At 42.9% G+C, this 16,446-nt stretch overlaps 1 protein-coding gene across 2 annotated transcripts; it reads left to right on the top strand.

The window, feature by feature from the left end:
• Positions 1-2,100: 2,100 nt before the first annotated feature.
• Positions 2,101-16,254, top strand: LOC147116578 (adenosine receptor A2b). Of its 2 annotated transcripts, XM_085991646.1 has the most exons (3): positions 2,101-2,712; positions 3,079-3,908; positions 13,608-16,254. In XM_085991646.1, exons 2-3 carry the CDS (start codon positions 3,179-3,181, stop codon positions 13,892-13,894), a joined length of 1,017 nt encoding a protein of 338 aa, XP_085847772.1. In that variant the 5' UTR covers positions 2,101-2,712; positions 3,079-3,178; the 3' UTR covers positions 13,895-16,254. The 2 variants fall into 2 exon arrangements, with proteins under 2 accessions (XP_085847772.1, XP_085847771.1); XM_085991645.1 differs by lacking the exon at positions 2,101-2,712 and having other exon boundaries at positions 2,754-3,908.
• The last annotated feature ends 192 nt before the right edge of the window (positions 16,255-16,446 follow it).

The raw sequence follows: 16,446 nt of genomic DNA, 5'->3' as shown, positions 1-16,446 counted from the left end.
CGCGAACATGGCCACGGAAGAGAGGGAGGCAATCCGGCCGGACGACCCCCTCGACCGCCCGCTGCCTGGACCAATTAATGGCCTTCTTCGCCAGGCCCAGGAGCAGACCCACGAGGAGGTCCTCCGACCTGCCCGCTCCCCTCCGCACCGGGTGGCCATAGATCAAGAGCGTGGGACTGAAGTGCAACCAAAACTTGAGGAGCAGCCCCTTCAAATAATGAAAGAGGGGCTGCAACCTCTCACACTCGATATAAATATGAAACACGGACTCCTCCAGACCGCAGAACAAACATGCGGTCTGGGAGTCCGTGAACCTACTTAAATACCTATTGCACGGGACTGCCCTGTGCAACACCCTCCAGGCCAAGTCCCCAATAGAACAAGGGAGGACTCCCGCATAGAGAGCCCCCCATTGGGGACCTCCACCTCCGTCGGAAGGTAAAACTGCACGCCACGGCGTGTCCGGACGGCAGGCGAAGATGGCAAAGTGGAAGGTGTGCAGGAGCAGCCCGTACAGGAAACCCCTCCGTGCGGAATGAAAAGGCACGGAGGGTATTGTTTCGTTTGTAGACTGGGTAAAGCCGCAAAGATTGGAAGCAATGCTGAAATCTAGGGTTCGCGCCAAGGAGATGGGGGGGGGGGAAAAGAGAGAATGAGCTTGTTTTAGAAGGTTTCCTCAGCAGATTCAATTGACTGCGTTCCCCCTTTAAACATTCTTCCGCCAGTGCGAGGCACACCTGCAAAAGGCGGATCAGTTTGGCAATTACCGACAATAAAGCTCTAATGATGGGAAACGTTTTGTCACACTGCTCCTCTTGTGTTAAACCAATAAAACAAAAACATTAAACAAATACACCCAATCCAATAAACCCCGAAACAAAACTTAACCCCTTAAATTAAAGTTTGGTTGTTTAAACCAACTGCGCACTCCAGTCCCCGCGGCGCCCACCGGTCTCGAAAGAGCTCGAGCTCGCCGGCGGACACCGCGTGCTCCATCTCCAGGGCCACCCGGCCGCGAACATGGCCGCGGAAGAGAGGGAGGCAATCCGGCCGGACGACCCCCTCGACCGCCCGCTGCCTGGACCAATTAATGGCTTTCTTGGCCAGGCCCAGGAGCAGGCCCACGAGGAGGTCCTCCGACCTGCCCGCTCCCCTCCGCACCGGGTGACCGTAGATCAGGAGCGTGGGACTGAAGTGCAACCAAAACTTGAGGAGCAGCCCCTTCAAATAATGGAAGAGGGGCTGCAACCTCTCACACCCCGTGTAAACGTGAAAGACGGACTCCTCCAGACCGCAAAACAAACAGGCGGTCTGGGAGTCCGTAAACCTACTTAAAAATCTATTGCACGGAACTGCTCTGTGCAACACCCTCCAGGCCAAATCCCCGATAGAACAGGGGAGGACTCCCGCATAGAGAGCCCCCCATTGGGGACCTCCGCCTCCGTCGGAAGGTAAAACTGCACGCCACGGCGTGTCCGGACGGCAGGCGAAGATGGCAAAGTGGAAGGTGTGCAGGAGCAGCCCGTACAGGAAACCCCTCCGTGCGGAATGAAAAGGCACGGAGGGTATTGTTTCGTTTGTAGACTGGGTAAAGCCGCAAAGATTGGAAGCAATGCTGAAATCTAGGGTTCGCGCCAAGGAGATGGGGGGGGGGGGGGGGGGGAGAGAGAATGAGCTTGTTTTAGAAGGTTTCCTCAGCAGATTCAATTGACTGCGTTCCCCCTTTAAACATTCTTCCGCCAGTGCGAGGCACACCTGCAAAAGGCGGATCAGTTTGGCAATTACCGACAATAAAGCTCTAATGATGGGAAACGTTTTGTCACACTGCTTATCTCTTCATTTTTATAACCACTCGAAATTGGGCCGGTGCTTTCGGCGCTCGCTGTCAATTCTGACAGAAAATGTCATTCACAAAAGTAATGGGCGGAGACCCCATTAATGCCCAATAACTATCGAAGATCCTCCTAACACAGAAAATCCTGCCTTAGATGTGTTCCTCTTTTGATAGGACCAATCAAAAATAAACAAATAAACTGTAACTGATAAAACTTTAAATAAACGTTAACAAATCAAATTAAAATTTGGTTGTCCAAATCAATTATGCACTCCAGTCCCCGCGGCGCCCACCGGTCACGGAAGTAGCCTTAGATGTGTTGGGAGGATCCACGATAGAGCATATGCCAATCTTCAGTGAAAAGGAACAAGCCTGGCAGACCACGTGGCTTGTTTTAATGTCATGCTTTCTTACTAAAAAAAATGTCTAACCTTCCACAGTGTCTATAATGCTTCCTAAGGAGAAGTAAAAGTGGACAAAGTAAGCAAGGAGAATAAATGGAGGAAAGGAATTCGGAGTTGGGAAACTGCGGGGAGGAGTAATTGTGAGCTGCAAAATGCAGAGGAGAGCACCGATCAACCAGTAAAGGCATGAGAACTGTCTGGGGAAAGTCGCTTTGCTCAGGTTAGATGACAGCGTATTACAGAACAGTGAATCCTGTTTGGGCGTTTTTCAGGAAGGGAAGGGTTGGAGTTATAAACAACAGCAAAATTATCTGTATTAGAGCAAACATTTTATCTTCTTAACTCTTCATGTCACATCCGTCATTGGGGCAAGGGCTGTCGAGTGAAATGTGGAATAGAACTCGCCCCCCAAAAAGGACACTTTGCCAACAGGATCCTAAAGGAAATGTGATCTCAAACACCATACATTGGAAGGTACGTCAGAACTTCTGAAACATGTCACTTAGAAATATAAGAAATGGAATAGTCTGAATACGGAACTGTTGAAACGTTATCCTACACAGCCCCAGCTTTTCTACTTCGCTTGTCATCCAGGCACGTGTCTCTTTTTAATCACATTTAATAAAATTAACCCCCTTTAACGAGGATTGAATTTGCCTGTTTAGCATGTGACTCGGGTGGTAATCGGTATTTAAATGTTAGGAATGAGGCGAGGCTGATTTTCTAAAGTTACTAGATTGCAATCCTGCAGGAAAAACTGGAGTGGAGAAGTTGTCTCTTAATGAGTTTTGGTTTAAGCCGCTTTAGTTTCTAAAACACCTAAAATAACATGTTTAACAGCAAAAACACAGCAGACACGAATCTCTCCCTGGCGGAGTTCATCACAGAGAACGGAAGCACGCTTGAAGCCAATATAACTGGCATTGGCCTAACCAGATCTATGGAAGAGACCGCGGACACGCTGAAAACTTGTATCATTGCGGTTTTGTGTGGTTTGATCGTCCTGGGGAACACGGCGGTGATTCTGGTCATCTCCTCGCCAGTGTCCGGATGGTCCAAAAACAGCCGCCTTGTCCTAATTTCACTTACCGGAGCTGACGCCGCCCTGGCACTGATAGTCATCCCTCTGAATTTATACGGGAATAGTGTGCGACTGCTCCGAAACCAAGTTGACTCTCCCTTCTGTCACATAGTGGTCTTTCTAGACGCCACCATCCTAACTTCTTCCATCTACTCCCTCGCCACAATCAGCATCGAGCGCTACATTGCGGTGTTCTTCCCCCTCAGGTACAGTACAATGATGACCAATTGCAGAATCAAAGCCCTCATCGCTCTTGTCTGGCTTTTGCCTCCCATTCTCTTATTTCCCATATCCATCCCACGTGGAATTGTCAAAGTTTATTTCTCCAGAGCGTCCTTGATCTGTAACCTGGATTTCTCCAGCAATGTCGTCTACTCCCTCATGCTGACGGCGTTCATCTTCTTCCCCTGCACACTCATCATGACTTTCGCTAATTTCCGTCTCTGGTTTGTAGCCAGGAGTCAGATGAATCGGTTTAAACTGTCCCAGGTGAGCAGGAGGCACGATGCTGCTTCGAGAATCCTAGTGCCCGTGGTTATAGTCTATTATATCTGCTGGAGCCCCTGTGTCTGCAACATGATCTATCAGGGTGAGTATTCAGAAAGTAAAAAACTTAACCATTCTATTGACAGCCAGCTTTTATTTAGTGAAAGTAATTTCTTTTTCTCTCTCTCTCTCTTTGCCCCCACCCCACCTTTTAAAATGAGTAAAGTTTAATTTTTTCTTGAAGATGTGACAAAATTGTTTGTTGCTGAATTGCCTGTTCTCTCTCTCTCTCTCTCTCCCCCTCCTCCCCTCCCCAAATCTCAAACACTCCTGTCTCAATCCCCTTTCTCGTCATTTGTACCCCGGGAGGTGCAGAGATGAAGTTAGCCAGTGTAAAAGGGAAGCTTCTGCTGGCTCTGTTCTTGGGCCTTCACAGGCCCAGGGTTCAGGGCAGGATTCCTTTGACTGCTTGTCTGTTTTGAGTTGTGGGTTGTGCCCAGATGACCCTTGAACATCAATTTGCCAGTTCACTGGATGCCTTCTGTGACTGGTGGACACCACCTGGTATCTTTGTTTTGACTTGTCTGACTTCATTGCTTTGATTTAATTTGTTAGTTTTTGTGTTATTTAAATAGCTAGTGGTGCCTCCTCTCTAAGAAAAACACCGATGTATCTGCCTGAAATCCCATCATTCCATGGGTTCTTCCTGATGCTCTCTTCTGCCCTCCAGCCCCCAGCCAATTGAAGCAGCCCTACCTGATAGAAAATCAACTAACTCAGCATAGTCCAGGGTTTAAAACCTGGGACATTCCTGCTCAGTATTGCTGAGATTTTGTCCTTAATCCAAGAACTCCCTACCATGGGCTGTGGGGATTTTGTATCAGAAGCAAAGCAACTATAGCTGTGCCTTTTTTATTCCTGCTCTCTATTTTACAAAACAGCATTTTAAAGGCATTCTTTAGCAAACAGTGCATTATCTGGCTTCATATATTACCTTTTAAAAGAAACAATAATGTGTATTATTAGCAGCAACTCTATTTATGCAGCACATACAGATTATTTAGTAATCCTAGGTTATTATTGGATGTCCTACTGTGACCTCGTAAGTGCCAATTAAAACAAAAACTTTGTAAAGTGTTCTCCTAAAAATCATCCCTATTTACTCTAGTAACTCAAGTGCACAGTTATTTAATAACTTTGTGCTGAAGGTTAATACATTTTTCTGGGTTTGTTGAACATTGGCCTAGAAATTGCGGTTGGAGGCGTATCTCCGGAGTACACCTCTGACCAGCTAAACAATTATGAATTTACCTCCAGGCAGATGGCAGCGTAAAGGCCCACGGATCCTAAGGACGCAGGCGGTTTGGAAGCATCCCTGGGATCACGTGGGCCCAGTCCTCCAATCACAAAGGAGGATTCCATTGCAATCATTTACGAAGGGAATCCCCTAATGATATGCAATGGAATCCCCAATCTAAATTATACAATGTACAGAATTGTAATGATTATAAATGTACTGAATTGCAATTTTATTCATAAGTCCATTCATTGCACCAACTTCAATAAAAATTAAATTTTTGATATAATTTTCAACATCTTAATCTGGTCCATATTTATATAAACTCATTTTAAAGTGTATGTACATAATTTTGGATTTTTAAATGTTTTATTTAAGTGGGGAAAAGTGAGGTTATTCACTTTAGTAGGAAGAATCGAAAAACAAAACACTTTTTTAAATGGTGAATGTTGGTGTTCAGAGAGATTTAGGTGCCCTAGTGCAAGAAACAGAGTTAGCATGCAGGTACAGCAAGCAATTAGGAAGGCAAATGGCCTTTATTGCTAGAGGGTTGGAGTACAAGAGTGAAGAAGTCTTACTACAATTGTACAGGGCCCTGGTGAGACCACACCTGGAGTACTGTGCACAGCTTTGGTCTCCTTATTTAAGGAAGGATATACTTGCCTTCGCGGCGGTGCAACAAAGGTTCACTAGATTGATCCTTGGGATGAGAGGGTTGTCCTATGAGGAGAGACTGAGTAGATTGGGCCAAACACACTCAAGTTTAGAAGAATGAGAGGTGATCTCATTGAAACATACAAGATTCTGAGGGGGGATTGACAGGATAAATGCTGAGAGATTGTTTCCCCTGGCTGGAGAGCCTAGAAGTAGGGGGGCATAGGCTCCGAATAAAGGGCCGGCCTTTTAAGACTGAGATGAGGAGGAATTTCTTCACTCATAGGGTTGTGAATCTTTGGAATTCTCTGCCCCAAAGTGCTGTGGATGCTCAGTCATTGAGTATATTCAAGGCTGCGATAGCTAGATTTTTGGACTCCAGATGAATCAAGGGATATGGGGATAGGGCAGGAACGTAGAGTTGAGGTCGAAGATCAGCCATGATCTTATTGAATGGCGGAGCAGGTTCGAGGAGCCGTATGGCCTACTCTGCTCCTAATTCTTATGTTCTTACCCTTACGCTGATGAAAGCAGGCCCTATGCTTGCTTTTACCAGCTGTAAGAGTTGCGTGGACAATTGCTGGGCAGTTGTTGGGCAAATAGCCCAACCTTGCACCAGCAATGCTCAATTTTTAAGTCGGTTCAGATGATTTGTCAAGGCATACCTTGACAGATCGCAAGTTCCAGATTTCAGAAATCTGGAACCTCCTGGGTCTTTTAAAGAGTATGCCGTCGAAGACGCTACAATTTCAGGGCCATTGTTTCGCTTGAATTATTCGTAATTTTATTAAAAATCCTTGGTGTGGTGTTTACCCACACATCATTGAAAATTATCCATTAGTTTGATGAATTACCACAGGGTCTTTGCATATAATTCTTGACTTCGATGCTTGGTGTCCTATACTACCTTGAGCTGACCTTATATCATCCACTCCCAAGACTACTTATTTCCTCCTCCATACCATTGTCTGTCTCTGATGCTGAAACTCCTATACATGCCCTCGTCACCTCCAGATTTGACAACTGTAATGCTCTCCTTGCTGGCCTACCATCTTCCATAAACACCAACTTGTCCAAAACTCTACCATATGTATATATCCTGCTAATCCATCATCCTGTTCTTGCTGACCTACACTGATTTTCCATCTCCCAATGCATTCAAAGCAAAATCCTTGTCTATAAATGTATCCATAGTCATTTACCACCTTTGATCTCTACAGTCGCCCCCCAGCCCTGTATCCTTTCATTAATGCTGTGTTCCTTTCACTCCAGCCTTAGAGTCATAGAGTCATAGAGTTTTACAGCACAGAAAGAGGCCCTTCGGCCCATCGTGTCTGCGCCGCCCATCCATCCCTGTCCAGTCTAATCCCATTTTCCAGCATTTGGTCCATAGCCTTGTATGCAATGGCATTTCAAGTGCTCATCCAAATGCTTCTTGAATGTTGTGAGGGTTCCTGCCTCCACCACCCTTTCAGGCATTGAGTTCCACATTCCAACCACCCTCTGGGTGAAAAAGTTCCTCCTCAAATCCCCTCTAAATCTCCTGCCCCTTACCCTGAATCTATGCCCCCTTGTTATTGACCCCCCCACTAAGGGGAAAAGTTCCTCTTTATCTACCCTATCTATGCCCCTCATTATTTTGTACACCTCAATCAGGTCCCCCCTCAGCCTTCTCTGCTCCAAGGAAAACAACTCCAGCCTGTCCAGCCTCTCTTCATAGCTGAGGCGCTCCATCCCGGGTAACATCCTGGTGAATCTTCTCTGCACCCTCTCCAAAGCAATCACATCCTTCCTATAGTGAGGCGACCAGAACTGCACACAGTACTCCAGCTGTGGCCTCACCAGCGTTTTGTACAGCTCCATCATAACCTCCCTGCTCTTATATTCTATGCCTCGGCTAATGAAGGCAAGTATCCCATATGCCTTTTTAACCACCTTATCTACCTGCTCCGCTGCCTTCAGGGATCTATGTACATGTACACCAAGGTCCCTCTGACCCTCTGTACCTCCTAGGGTCCTACCACTCATTGTGTATTCCCTTGCCTTATTTGCCCGTCCAAAATGCATCACCTCGCACTTTTCAGGGTTAAATTCCATTTGCCACTTTTCCGCCCATCTGACCAACCTGTTTATATCGTCCTGTAACCGGAGGCTTTCCTCCTCGCAATTTACCACCCCACCAATTTTCGTGTCATCTGCGAACTTACTGATCATACCTTTTACATTTTCATCCAAATCATTTATGTAGATCACAAACAATAAGGGACCCAGCACCGATCCCTGAGGTACCCCACTGGTCACAGGCTTCCAGTCACAAAAGCAACCTTCGACCATCACTCTCTGCCTCCTGCCACTCAGCCAGTTTAGGATCCAACGCGCCAAGGCACCCTGGATCCCATGGGCTCTTACCTTCTTGACCAGTCTCCTATGCGGGACTTTGTCAAAAGCTTTACTGAAGTCCATGTACACCACATCCACAGCATTTCCCTCATCCACCCCACTAGTCACCCCCTCGAAAAATTCGATCAGATTTGTTAGACATGATTTACCCTTGACAAAGCCATGCTGACTATCCCCGATTAATCCTTGCCTCTCCAAGTGGAGATTAATTTTGTCCCTCAGAATTTTTTCCAATAATTTCCCCACCACAGATGTTAGACTCACTGGCCTGTAATTCCCTGGTTTATCCCTGCTACCCTTCTTGAATAATGGTACTACGTTAGCTGTTCTCCAGTCCTCTGGTACATCCCCTGTGGCCAGAGAGGTTCTGAAAATTAGTGTCAGAGCCCCTGCAATCTCCTCCCTTGCCTCCCACAGCAGCCTGGGATACATCTCGTCCGGGCCTGGGGATTTATCCACTTTTTGGCCCGCTAAAACCGCTAGCACCTCCTCCCTCTCGATGCTAATATGTTCAAGTATGTCACAGTCCCCTTGCCCGATTTCTATGTCTGCATCGTCTTTCTCCATAGTGAACACAGATGCAAAAAATTCATTTAAAACCCCGCCTACATCCTCTGGCTCTACACACAGATTGCCACTTTGGTCCCTAATGGGCCCTACCCTTTCCCTGGTTATCCTCTTGCCCTTAATATACTTATAAAACATCTTAGGATTTTCCTTTATTTTGCTCGCCAGTGTTATTTCATGGCCCCTCCTCGCCCTCCTAATTTCTTTTTTAAGTATGCCCCTGCACTTTTTATACTCCTCTAGGGCTTCTTCTGTCTTTAGTCTTTTGTAACTGCCAAAAGCCCCCCTCTTATTTCTAATGCATTTTTGTATATCCCTTGTCATCCAAGGTTCCCTTTGCTGTGCATCCAGTTCCTCTCCCTTTGATCCACCATTGGTTCAGAGCCTTTAGTTCTAATCGGTGTAATTTGCTCTGAGTCTCTGTTCCTGCATCTATTTCTCCACCTTTTAAAATTTTCCTGGTTTGGCATAGGTTTTCATTACCTATTCTATGAAACATCTTGATGTTTTTTGCTAAAGGCTCTCTAATTGCAAGTTATTTGACAATTTCCTCCCCCCACCCCCCCCCCCCCCCCCGTTTTAAACATAACATTGTCCAGCAAAGATTACATCTGGTGAGCGCAACTATTTTCAAGGTGGCTGCCAATGGTTAATTCCAGTAAATCTCCCATTGTGCATATACATTTTACACTTCATAGAATCATAGAATCTTACAGAACAGCCTGTGCCGGCTATTTTGAAAGAGCTGTCCAATTTAGTCCCACACCGCAGCTTTTTTCCAATAACCCTGCAAATTAGTCCTCTTCAAGTACATGACCAATTGCCTTTTGGAAGTTCCTATGGAATCTGATTCCACCACCCTTTCAGGTAGTGCATTTCAGATCTTTTTTTTTTTTAATTTAAAAAAAAATTTAAAAAAAATTCCTTCTAGTTCTTTTGACAACCTAAGACATCTAGTTACCGACCCACTTGTCAGAGGAAACCATTTCTCCCTACTTGCTCTATCAAAACCCCTCATAATTTTGAATACCTCTTTCAGGTTTCCCTTTAACCTTCTCTGCTCTAAGGAGAACAATCCCAGCTTCTCCAATCTCTCCACGTAACTGAAGTCCCTCATCCCTGGTATCATCCTGGTAAATCTCCCCTGTACCCTTTTCAAGATCTTTAAGTCCTTCCTAAAGTGTGGTGCCCAGAATTATGCACAATAATACAGCTGTGGCCTAACCACAGATTTGTAAAGGTTTAGCATGACTTCCTTAGGAACAGGAGCAGGCCATTTAGCCCCTCGAGCCTGTTCCACCATTCAATGAGATCATGGCTGACCTGTGACCTAACTCCATATATCTGTCTTTGCCCCATATTCCTTAATACCTTTGTTTAACAAAAATCTATCAATCTCTGATTTAAAATTAATAATTGACCTAGCATCAATTGTCGTTTTTAGAAGCGTCCCAAACTTCTACTGTCCTTTGCATGTAGCAGTGTTTCCTAACCTCACTCCTGAAAGGTCTGGCTCTAATTTTTAGACTATGTCCCCTAGTCCTAGGCTCCCCAACCAGCGGAAATAGTTTCTCTCTATCTACCCTATCATTCCCCTTTTAATATCTTGAAAACTTTGATCAAATTACCCCATAATCTTCTAAATTTCAGGGAATACAACCCTAGTTTTTGTAATTGCTCCTCGTAATTTAACCCTTGGAGTCCAGGTATCATTCTGATAAATCTAAACTGCACTCCCTCCAAAGCCAGTATATCCTTCCTAAGGTGTGGTGCCCAGAATGGAACACAGTACTCCAGGGCTTTGTACAGCTGTAGCATAACTTCTACCCCCTTGTATTCTAGTCCTCTAGTTATAAACCCAACATTCCATTAGCCTTTTTGATTTATTTTCTATACTTGTCCATGACATTACACGGACCCCTAAGTTTCTTTGGACCTCCACTGTTTCTAGCTTTTCACCATTTGAAAAGTACTCTGATCCATCCTTTGTAGGTCCAAAGTGGATGACCTTACACTTGCCTATATTGAAATCCATTTGCCACAATTTTACCCATTCACTTAATCTATTAATATCTCTTAGTAATTTTATGCTTCCATCTATACTGTTTATAACGCCACTTGCCTTTGTGTCATCGGCAAACTTCGATATGTGGCTCTCCATCCCATCATCTAAGTCATTAATAAATACAGTGAATAGTTGAGGCCCCAACACAGATCCCAGCGGGACACCACTAGTCACCTCCTGCCAATTTAAGTACCTGCCCATTATCTCTACTCTCTGTCTCCTGCCGCTCAGCCAATATCCTAACCAGGTCAATAATTTGCCTTCAATTCCATGAGCTTCAATTTTGCTAACATTCTCTTATGTGGGACTTTATTGAATCCCTTCTGGAAGTCCATATAAATAATATCCAGACATTGCCTTGTCCACTACTTTAGTCATCTCTTCAAAAAAATTCAATCCCGCCCGTCAGGCATGACCTACCTTTAACAAATCCATGCTGGCTCTCTCTGATCAGTTGAAAATTTTCGGTGTGTTCAGTCACCCTATCCTTAATTATAGACTCTAGTAATTTCCTGAGAACAGATGTTAGGCTAACTGGTCTATAATTCTCTGGTTTTCCTCTCTTGCCTTTCTTTAAATAATGGAGTGGCATGCAATTTTCCAATCTCAAGGAACGGTTCCTGAATTGAGAGAACTTTGGAAGATTATAGTTAGGGCGTCTGCAATGTTCACACACCTGCTTCCTTTAAATCCCTGGGATGGAAACCATCTGGTCCTATTACTGTTATTTTGCTTGCGTTAATTTTGGTGAGTCCCTGATTCAGCATTAGTTTCCTTGGGATGTCCGGCATGCTGTCCTCATCCTCTACTGTAAATACTGAAGCAAAGTATTTATTCAATATGTCTGCCATTTCCTTATTTTCATTTACAATATCTGGGACCAGTTTTCAAGGGGCCCACATTGCTCCTGACCACCCTCTTTTTCCTAATTGTAAAAAAAAATGCATCCCTTGCAAGTTTCTTTTCATACTCCCTTTTTATAGCTGTTATTATCTGTTTAGTCACCACTCTTTTTTAATCTCTCCCAGTCTGTGCTATTTTTTGCATTTTTGTATGCTTTTTCTTTCATGTTGTCTCTTACCTCTTTTGTCATCCATGGCTGTTTTTGGCAAGTAGGGATCTTGCCCCTTTGGGGTATAAACTGGTTGTGTATCAAGTTTAATTATTTTTCAACACCCCCCCCCCCCCCCCCCCCACTGATCTTCTGTCAATTTACCCATCAACAGATTCCCTCTGCACTTGCGCCTTCCTCAAAATAGTATCATTTAGATTATACTGCCTCTCCATGTTGTTCCTCCCAAAGGGCATCACTTCACACTTATCTGCATTAAATTGCATCTGTTATGTGTCTGCCCATTTCACCAGTCTGTCTATATCCTCCTGAAGTCTGCCACTATACTGCTCATGGCTTACTATGTTGCCAAGTTGTGTTTCATCCACAAATTTCAAAATTGTACTCACTATTCCCAAGTTCAGGTCATTTATATAAGAACATAAAAAATAGGAGCAGGAGTAGGCCATTTGGCCCTTCGAGCCTGCTCCACCATTCAATAAGATCATGGCTGATCTTCTACCTCATCTCCACTTTCCTGCACTATCCCCACATCCCTTGATTCCCTTAATATTCAAAAATCGATCGATCTCTGTCTTGAATATACTCAACGACTGAGCCTCCACAGCCCTCTGGGGTAGAGAATTCCAAAGATTCACCACCCTCTGAGTGAAGAAATTTCTCCTCATCTCAGTCTGAAATGGCCGACCCCTTATTCTGAGACTGTGATCCCTGGTTCTAGACTCCCCAGCCAGGGGAAACATCCTCCCTGCATCTACCCTGTCAAGCCCTGTAAGAATTTTGTATGTTTCAATGAGATCACCTCTCATTCGTCTAAACTTTAGAGAATATAGGCCCAGTCTACTCAATCTCTCCTCATAGGACAACCCCCTCATCCCAGGAACCAGCCTGATGAACCTTCATTGCACTCCCTCTATGGCAAGTATATCCTTCCTTAAGTAAGGAGACCAAAACTGTACACAATTCTCCAGGTGTGGTCTCACCAGGGCCCTATATAATTGCAATAAGATGTCTTTATTATACTCAAATCCTCTTGTAATAAAGGCCAACATACCATTTGCTTTCTTAATTGCTTGCTGTACCTGCATATATAACAAGAAAAGCAATGGTCCTAATACCAACCCCTGGGGGACCCCACTGCATACTTCTCTCCAGTCAGAAAAACATCCGTTCACCACTTCGTAATCTTATTTAGCTAGGAATGGTTTATAAGCACTGCAAAAATAGAGAATGATTGGTTGATACAATGGGTTAAATGCCAGCCTTTCAGCTCTCAGACTGTGGTTCAAATTCAGCCCATAAAATCTCATATGTCTGGTTATAAAGGACCTATGAGAAATTTGATTGGGTAGTCTTAATCCAGTCCCTAATGGCTGTGGGCCCACAGCCCAAAACTACCCCTAATTTGGCACCAAATGGTTTATCTCAGAGACCATAAGATGGTTGATATGGAAAGTGGAAAATATCACCGTAGGGGTACCTCAACATTGGGATTGAGTAGGGGAGCTTAATTCCACATTTAATTCTGATACACGAGGAGGAGAAAAATACTAGTTAATGGTCTTTCAAAAAATCCCCATTTATTTGGCATGGATTTGCAGATTACTTAAATCGCTGGCTTAATAATCTGATAGAGGTATAATTTGAATTGACCCCTTGTGTCAAGTAAGAAATGCTCATTAATTCCCTATGCTTTTGAATTAAGTGGAATCTAGCCTGTTGCTAACTGAATGTATTTACAATTCAGCTCTAACACAGCAGAGGGTGCCAGAGTGGTTGGAATTTGTTGCCCTGTGGTTACCATGTGGAAATGGATTCTTCAACTGCATTGTATACTTTTGGTTAAACAAGAGTTTCAGAAAAAAGTTCCAGAAAATGGGACAAAAGCTCTGCAGGTCCAACTGCTTTGTTGCCCAAGATGGTTCTATTTCACAAGTTCCTAATGGAAAAGTCATCAAGGTTTGGAAATACCACAATGATACAAGGGCTTGCAGCATTTCGTCTACTTGCAATTTGGTTTCCTCCAGCAGTTAAACCATTTTATCAAATGAATAGACTGTGAATGAAAATAAGAAACATCAGAATGTAAAGAGACCTCTACAGCTGTGAAACTGAAAAACTATTTACGGCAGAGTAATATTTATCATGCTTGTGGTTTCTAGCAGGAAGCCCTGCTGGAGTGAGGAAACTTGTACTTAGAAGCATTGTGTATGTAAATGTTATCTTTAATATAAGCTAGAATTAAATTATGCATATTTGGGCTGGTAGAAATGTATTCCTGCTTGATCTTTTGCTCAGGTGATGAGATACATAAAATATTTTGGTAGAATTGTTAGTTTCTCAAGTAGTGTTGATTGTTTTTCAATGTTTTCATCTTATAATTGGCTAACTTAATAAATTCATACTTTACGGTATGTTTGCATGCAGATGGTGACTATTTCAATTGCTGATGAGAGAAATTCTAAAATTCAACTTGGTTTCAAGTAGATAAAGGAAATACCCTTTGTTGGGTTATTAAGGCTGCATGTTAGAATTGTCAAATGAGAAAAATCTGTTTGGCTTATTTTTTTAGATTAGCTTGGTTCCTGGTTCCCAGTTAAGTTGTACTCCTAACATAGCTACAGTACTAGAGGGGGGAAAAATCTCTAAATAGTGAGATTAGGCTACATGTGAACTTTCCTGGGTAAGTAATAAATTGATGAGTTTCTAATTGAGACATTAAATTGGACCAAGTCAAAATGGCTGCCCCATATTTATTATCCATGGCACTACCTATGGTAAAAGAACCAGTGCAATTCTAAATTATGTTCTACTACAAGACCAGTATTTCAACATACAGAATGTGGGCATTAGATCAACAGTTGGAACATCACATGCCTAGGTCCTGTATAAGAGCACTAGTTCGGATCTATGGTTTTTTAATCAAGGCCACTAATTTAAAGTTTGCATTTTGTTTTAATGACAAAATTGTGGAATGCAATCCCCAAAACACTGGTAAAAATCCAATAATCTGATGTAATAGCAATAGAATGATTTATTCAGTAACTGTAAACCAGTGGCCCTTGTTATAACCATGCTATTTATTCACTTTATGTTTGATAGTGCTGGTGAAGGAACTGTTCAGCGATTCAATTACTCTGACTAGCTACATTGACAAAAGTCTTAATAGTCTTATTCAGGAAAGAATAGAAGGGTATTGTGATTTAGGGTGGCTGGTTAGAACCACCCGAGCTGTCACCACAAGAGTGATCTATTCAGTAGAGTTCAAGGGTGGTAAAAGCAGAAGTCTGCTATGGTTTTGTTTGATTTCGCAATTTAGAAGGCTTGCCGAGTTTTTTCCTGACAAAAGTTCATCAAAATTAGACTGGTGTAGTTACACTCATCACCAACTTCAATCACCCAAATTGGGTGAGTGGAAACTTTTGTTCTCCAAAACAAGCTCTTGCTATCATGCTGACTTGAAGCCTTTTGCCTCAGAACAGCCTGGGTGACCGCTCACTAGTGGATTGTAACTCTAAAATCAACACACACCTTTCTCGAGCAAGTTGATAACTTAAGCAAGAGTCCCCATGACTGATTTTCATAGGTTGTGATTAACTGAACGAGAACAACTTTAAAGAATTTTTAATGGAACATTTACTTTTTTTTAAAAAAAAAACAATTTTAATGTATTATGTAATAGTTTTGGAAATCAGTCTGTGCATGCTCACTAAAAAGTGAGTTTCCTTTTTAAAAAATTAATGAAGTAACAATTGAAAATTTGAGATTAATTTCTTTTTCACAGTTATCTTTGCGTCTGAGATTTTTTGAATTCTTGGGGGATTGTCAAAATATTGCTGTGTTAGTCCAAGTACCCAGTATAAAATTTAAAACTAGTTTAAACCAATTAATAAACTTAAGGTTGCTTTTGAACAGATCCTGCAGCTTCCAAATAGAGGAAATGCTAAAAATTGGAGCTTTGAAATCACGTTTAATGGTGTTAACTTGATGTGTACAAATAAGGCAAGTTGTAGCAAATAAATTGCAGCTAGTAGCAGTTCCTGTTTTGTACAGGAATGCCACTATCTCATCACTAGACGATCTTGGAAGAAAGTCATTCAATTCTATTGATGAATGTCTTGTTTTAAGCTTCTTTTGGCAGGTTGGCGGGGGGGGAGGAGTTGAGAGAGACTTAACACTTATGTGCAATGTTACCACTTGTTGCTGCTCACTTAGTATTGTGTCATGTTGAATAGTTTTATTTTTGTCTGTGCATAGCTATCTTAGGAATTATATGTAAGTATCAGTAACCTAAAGTTAAACACTTTTTTGACATGGATGTTCTGAAAAGTTCTTAGTTTGTGTTAATTAAGCTGAATTAATATATCTGAAAATAAAGCTATGATGCCTCAAGAGTATCCTTGTCATTTCGCAAATATATTCAACACCTCAGCACAAATTATGAATTTTCTCATTTACATACAAGGGAAAGTAATGCTGAAAATGGCCTTTTGCAGGAATACTACTTGGCCTTCCAGTTCACTTTGAATTAAATTTTCAAACCATTTGATGGCTAATATTGTTGTATGGTGCACATGTGTATAGTG

This window comes from Somniosus microcephalus, chromosome 6, assembly GCF_052327205.1.
Source record: "Somniosus microcephalus isolate GS21.2 chromosome 6, FLI_Smic_1.0, whole genome shotgun sequence".
NCBI lineage: Eukaryota > Metazoa > Chordata > Chondrichthyes > Squaliformes > Somniosidae > Somniosus > Somniosus microcephalus.
Note: the sequence above shows the minus strand (reverse complement) of the source record. Positions and strands in the feature narration are given on the sequence as shown.

Excerpts from the sequence above, each read along its gene's own strand:
- LOC147116578 (XM_085991645.1), top strand. The coding sequence starts at position 3,068 with ATGTTTAACAGCAAAAACACAGCAGACACGAATCTCTCCCTGGCGGAG. Across the intron at positions 3,909-13,607 it reads CTGCAACATGATCTATCAGG|CTCTAACACAGCAGAGGGTG; the intron begins GTGAGTATTCAG and ends TTTACAATTCAG.